Source organism: Falco naumanni, chromosome 2 (assembly GCF_017639655.2).
Source record: "Falco naumanni isolate bFalNau1 chromosome 2, bFalNau1.pat, whole genome shotgun sequence".
Classification (NCBI taxonomy): Eukaryota; Metazoa; Chordata; class Aves; order Falconiformes; family Falconidae; genus Falco; species Falco naumanni.
Genome location: NC_054055.1, coordinates 50561658 through 50568083, shown reverse-complemented (window position 1 = coordinate 50568083; position 6426 = coordinate 50561658). Strand labels below are relative to the sequence as shown.

The following is a 6426-nucleotide window of genomic DNA, read 5'->3' as shown; positions in this document are numbered from 1 at the left end:
TTAACGCACCTCAATGTGGCGCCAAGTTTCCTTACTTTTTTTTTTTTTTTTTTTTTTTTTTTTTTTCCCTAATGAAACCACTAATATATGTCTTGTGGTACTTTCTGTCTCAGTGGTATTTTATCTCTTTTGGCCCATTTGTATTTATTGGGCAGATTTTCAGGGCCAGGATTTTTCTCTTTTTGTCTGTTTCATTTCCTCCTCCTGTCCCATTTCCTCCCTTCTCTTCCCCTTCCTTCCGTAGTCCCTGCACACCATAACGAACCGAAAGGCCAAGTCTTCATCCTGGGGACCCAAAATGGCTACGGTAACTATTCTAACTTGTCTGTGTTATAATTACATTAATTTGATAAGGTCATTGTCGGCAGGATGTCTAATTTACTTGCAAGAGGCGGCCACGGAAAAGCTTTGACCAAATTAGCATGCCGCCGGGACCAGGGGGTGCAGGCTCCATATGGCTCCCTGGCTTTTCCTGTAAATAACCCCCCTCCAGCCCACTCCTGCCGTTACATCCCCCCCTGCCATCGTGCCGCAAAGTTCACCAGCGGCGCCGAACGGGAGAGGTACAGCCCTGGGCTGCAGGAGGCACCCGGCGACCGGGCTGTCTCTCCCGCCCCCGCCTCCTCCCCCTCCTCCTCCTCCTCCTTCTCCTCCTCCTCCCCCACCGCCTCCTCCACCTCCTCCTTCTCCTCCTCCACCTCCTCCTCCTCTTCCTCCTCCACCTCCCCCTCAGCGCAATTTGACAAGGCAGGGGGAAACGCGGGTTTCCACTTGCACCACCAGAGGTGCAACTGGTTCTTCCCCCGTAGGCGTCTGAAACCCGTCCAAATGATGCAGAAACTTTTGTATGCTTGGCTCCTTTCTTTAAGGCCAGGCACCGATTTTTCCGCTGTGTAATCTCTTTTGTCAGAAGGGTGAGAGCTGGAAAGGGCGGCGGGGGTGGGGTGGGAGTTCGAGGGAAGCAGGCATTGTATTTCCAGAGCGGGGACATTAGGAGCATCTCTAGAGAAATATCTGTGAATGTACATACGTGCATCTCTAGATTTTTATGTACAGATAAGAACGTCAAGATGCACAACTGTCAGTTTCAGCCCTCCCCTCCTTAAGGGAGACACTATACTCTGTGGGAACAGGTAGCATGAATCGCTAACAGTGCAGCAATCCCCTCCTCCCTACCCCCCCTTCTTCTCTGTGATCATGTAAGTTATAAGAAAATATATATTTATAATGCAATAATCCACAGTTCAACACTGCATAGAGAACGCCAGCAAGAGACCAAATCTGGCATGAAACACTATAGACTGCAGGGGAGGAAGAAACGCATTTTAAAGCAACGATAAAAATGGCGTGCAGAATAATTACCTCAAATTGCTACTCGCTTGACACCCTGACAGTAATTCTGTTCAAGCCATTGGGAAATTCAATAAGGCAAGCACACCTTCCTCGCCTGCTTGTACAGATGTGAGTGTGTGTGAACGAGGGCAATAAGGAACTGGTCGGGAGGAGGAGAATGCTAAACTTTCCATCTTAAAATAAAAGAAATAAATTAAACAATCCATTTAGGAGAAAGCATCTAAATAGATCGACAGCTTTTAATGCCAACGTTTTTAACGCTTGCCCTGTACGTGGATTGATTTTTTTTTTCTCCAGCATTCCCTCAGCAGATGGATTTTTGCCACTGCAGCTCAGCAGAGGGTGTCAGATCTTTCAGAGTGCACCAGGTTGAAACGAGCTGAGCCTCTTAGCAACTCTCCCTCTGCGTGCATGTGAGTGTGTGCGAGCGTGCGGCTCGGCAGCAGCGGAAGGAAAAAGAAGAGCGAGCGAGCGAGCAAGGGAGGCAGCGCGGGCGGCAGGGCGCGGCGCGGGCGGGCGGGCGGGCGGCCCCGGCCCCGCGGCAGGCTCGGGCCGGCGGCGGGCATGGGCAGCCGCGCACCGCAGCGGGGGCAGGCTCCGCGCAGCGCCGGCGGCTCGGCCGGCAGCGCCTAGGCTGGGCGCGCTTTCAGCACCGAGGCGCTGGACAGCGCCCGGCGGGCGGCGGGCGAGGAGCGCGGCTCCGCGGCCGCGCGGCAAGGTCAGTCCGGCGCGGAGCCGCGCACAGCGGCAGCCTCCGCGGCCAGCGCAGCGCCGCCCGCCCGCGCCTTTCTGACATGCAGCGGCGGCCGGTGGCTAGCAGCACCGTTCCCGTGCCGGTGAGCCAGCCTGGCCGGCAGACCTCCACTTAGCTGCCCGGGAGGCGTTAGGGAGGGCGATCAAGGAGGGGGATTTTTTTTCCTTCTACTTTTTTTTTTTTTTTTTTTTTTTTTTTTTGCGTGCCTTGCAGTACGTGCCTCGATAGTTTGTGGATATTGACTGGAATCTGAGCTGTTGCAGTTGTACGGGGGGGGGCGGGGGGGGGGGGGGGGGGAGAGAGAGGGAGAGAAGAGAAAAGAAAGCGTGTCCCCCCCGCACCGCCGACCCTCCCTGCACCCCCTCCCCACATATTTTTTTCTCTCCCCCCTTTGGTGGCGGTTCGGACATTTAATGTATTGAATGAACTGGAATTGCTTTCCGTGTGAGAAGGATGGTTGCTGTTACTTTGTGATGAGATCGGGAATGAATTGCTCGGTTTAAAAATGCTGCTTTGGATTCTGTTGCTGGAGACGTCTCTTTGTTTCGCTGCTGGAAACGTTACAGGGGACGTTTGCAAAGAGAAGATCTGTGCCTGCAACGAGATAGAAGGGGATTTGCACGTAGACTGTGAGAAAAAGGGATTTACCAGCCTGCAACATTTCACCGCCCCAACTTCCCAGTTTTACCATTTATTCCTGCATGGCAATTCCCTGACTCGACTGTTCCCTAATGAGTTTGCTAACTTTTACAATGCAGTCAGTTTGCACATGGAAAACAACGGTTTGCATGAGATTGTTCCTGGGGCTTTCCTTGGGCTGCAGCTGGTGAAACGCTTGCACATAAACAACAACAAGATCAAATCCTTCAGGAAGCAGACTTTCCTGGGGTTGGACGATCTGGAATACCTTCAGGCAGATTTTAATCTATTGCGGGATATTGACCCGGGAGCATTTAGGGACTTAAACAAGCTAGAGGTTCTGATTTTAAATGACAATCTCATCAGCACCTTGCCCCCCAACGTGTTTCAGTATGTGCCGATCACCCACCTCGACCTCCGGGGAAACCGTCTTAAAACCTTGCCTTATGAGGAGGTCCTGGAGCAGATCCCAGGCATTGCTGAAATCCTGCTAGAGGATAACCCCTGGGACTGCACTTGCGATCTGCTGTCGTTGAAGGAATGGCTGGAAAACATACCCAAAAATGCTTTGATCGGCAGAGTGATTTGTGAGGCTCCCACTAGGTTGCAGGGCAAAGATTTAAATGAGACCACAGAGCAAGAGCTGTGCAAAAAGAACAGAGTGGATTCTAGCCTAGCTGCTCCCCCTGCCGAAGAAGAAACCTGCGATCCTGGTCCCATTCCAACCCCCTTTAAAATACATGGCAAAGAAGACCCTGCCACACCAGGATCTGCTCCAAATGGAGGTACAAAGATTCCCGTCAACTGGCAAATCAAGACCAGACCCACTGCTGCTGTGTCAACAGTTAGTGCAAAGAGCAAGCTCCCTGCTACCATGTCCTGCCCACAGATCTGCAGCTGTGATCAGATCCCTGGCTCGGGTTTAAAGGTTAATTGCAATGACAGGAATGTGAGCAGCTTGGTGGATTTGAAGCCCAAGCCTTCCAACGTACAGGAGCTGTTTCTAAGAGACAACAAAATACACACCATCAGGAAATCCCACTTTCTGGATTACCGGAAACTTAATTTACTTGATCTGGGCAACAACAACATTGCCACTGTTGAGAACAACACCTTCAAGAACCTCTTTGAACTCCGATGGCTCTACATGGATAGCAACTATTTAGACACCCTGTCCCGGGAGAAATTCACTGGGCTGCAAAACCTGGAGTATCTGAACGTGGAGTTTAATGGGATCCAGTTGATCATGCCTGGCACCTTCAATGCAATGCCCAAACTGAGAGTCCTCATCCTCAACAACAACCTGCTGAGGTCTCTCCCCGTAGACGTGTTCGCTGGGGTCTCACTCTCCAAGCTGAGCATACACAACAACTATTTCATGTACCTCCCAGTGGCGGGGGTGTTGGACCAGCTCACCTCCATCACCCAGATTGACCTGCATGGGAACCCATGGGACTGTACTTGCCCTATCGTGCCTTTCAAACAGTGGGCAGAGATGCTGCGCCCCAAGGTGATTATGAGTGACCTGAGGTGCGAGTCCCCTGAAGATTTCTTCAAGGAGGATTTCGAGTCTCTCTCCAACGATGTGATTTGCCCTCAGTTAAAAATCTCACCCACATTAACTTCTACTAACAAAAACAGCACCGGGTTGACAGAGACAGGTACTCACTCCAACTCCTACTTGGAGACCAGCAGGGTCTCTATTTCGGTGCTGGTGCCAGGGCTCCTGCTGGTTTTTGTGACCTCTGCATTCACGGTTGTTGGCATGCTGGTGTTCATCCTGAGGAACAGAAAGCGGTCCAAGAGGAGGGATGCCAACTCCTCTGCATCCGAAATCAACTCCTTGCAGACGGTCTGCGACTCGTCCTACTGGCACAACGGGCCCTACAGCGCCGACGGGGCCCACAGGGTTTACGACTGCGGCTCCCACTCCCTGTCGGACTGAGGCGGCGGGTGGGGCGGGGGCGGCCGCCGCCCGGGGCCGGCCCTGCGCGCTGCGGCCGGTGGGGCGGCGAACGGCGCCTGGGGACCGCTCTGCACCTCGGCTACCTTGTGTGAGAAGCAGAACACACGCACGCACGCACGCACGCCCCTCCTCACGACCCCCAGAGCAAGCACCGAGGCCCAGGGCGCAGCGGGGGGAGCCCGGAGCGGGGGCGCCTCCCCACAGCTCCGCGCAGCCAGCGCGGTGGGCGCATCCCCCGCGCACTGCCGGGGCAGCAGCGGACAAGCGAGGACCCGCTTGCTGCGGCTGCGGCAGGACGAAGCACGGCTCCCGGTTGTGTTGGGCTTTTGTTCTGTTGTGTTGGGGTTTATTTTGCTTTTTTGCCCTCTTCACTTGTGGACCGACCCGTCTCCGAAAGGCCGGGCAGAGGGCCGGAAAGGCTGAGGGAAGAGCGGAGGAAAGGCTGGTGTCGGTCTCCTCCTGACAGCAAAGCAGGAGTGGAAAGTTGCACGAAGGCATGAATGTAATGTAAATAAATGACTCCGACTTCGAAACAGAGAAATGGACAGGGGAAAAAAAAAAAAAAAAAAAAAAAAAAAAAAAGTGCTGCATGGCTCGCATGGATACAACGCACCCCAGGGACGCTCCAGCCCCCGACTGGAAGCAGCGTCTAGTTCACACCATCGTCCCTCTTACCTGATAAGTCCCTTCGTATCAAACCTTCTATATACGAAATACAGTATAATAATAAAAAGTGCCATTTCGCCATTTTTGTGTGATCAATAGGCAGTAGACATCGTACTTTTACCGTGGAAAAAAAAATTGTAAAGGTTTTATTTAAGGCATAGTTGCATGAATATTCTCATTGGATTTTTTTTTTCTTTATTTCTTTTTTTTCCCTTTCTCTTTTGCTTTTGAGGCGGGAATTACTTTGCTGGGAGAGATTTTGCTTTGTTGATGGTGGATTGTGTTTCGTTTTTCGGGGTTGGGGGGAGGGCTTTTGTTTTTTCTCTCTTTTTCAATATACATATTCAGTATTGCCTTTCCATCTGAATGTAAAAATTAGTACCCTTGATTTCTATTATGGTAACAGTGTAAACATAAAAAAAAAAAAAAAAAAAAATCCAAGGCAGTTAAGCATGACCAATTAATGTCACTCTAGTGCTTAGGCTGCAAAGTTTAATGGTAGAAAATTCTGTGCTGTTGTAAATCTTACTATAACTTGAGGAAACCAGAACTGAGGAAGCAAGTGAAACTTACTAATTCTATTTGAGGATTTTATAATGGCATATTTTTTCAGTATTAAAGTGAAAATGTTTTCAACTCCGGGTCCTTACCATTTTTCCAGCATCAGTTCTTGCAAGTGGGTGATTTGGGTTTAGGGGACAGAGCCTCCTTTCAGTGCTTTCTGTGTGTGTTCCTCTCCCTCTCTCTTTCCCTCCCTTCCTCCCTCCCTTTTCTCATTCATTCACACGCAGAGCCACAAACACCCTTCTCTCACCCCTTCCCCAATATAAATAATACACAGAACTTTCCTGCCTCCTCCTCTCTGCCTCGCCTCCTTTTCTTTTATTGTATTTTTTATACTAAGACAGTGAATCCCTTTATTAATACTGTGACTCTCGCTGCCGCCGCCGCCTCTGCTGCACACTGCAGATATATTAGGGATGTTAGAGGGAATTTGATTTAATTGACTCTGCCTCGCTGGCTCTCATTAAGCCGGAGCCGGATTTCA

The 6426-nt window shown here is 51.1% G+C and overlaps 1 protein-coding gene across 1 annotated transcript; it reads left to right on the top strand.

The window, feature by feature from the left end:
* Window positions 1-2346: 2346 nt before the first annotated feature.
* Window positions 2347-6014, top strand: SLITRK1 (SLIT and NTRK like family member 1). The gene has a single exon (XM_040585051.1). The coding sequence runs from the start codon at window positions 2613-2615 to the stop codon at window positions 4689-4691; it is 2079 nt and encodes a 692-aa protein (XP_040440985.1). The 5' UTR covers window positions 2347-2612; the 3' UTR covers window positions 4692-6014.
* Window positions 6015-6426: the final 412 nt, after the last annotated feature.

Bases quoted from the DNA above. Each gene is read 5' to 3' on its own strand.
- SLITRK1 (XM_040585051.1), top strand. From the start codon at position 2,613: ATGCTGCTTTGGATTCTGTTGCTGGAGACGTCTCTTTGTTTCGCTGCT.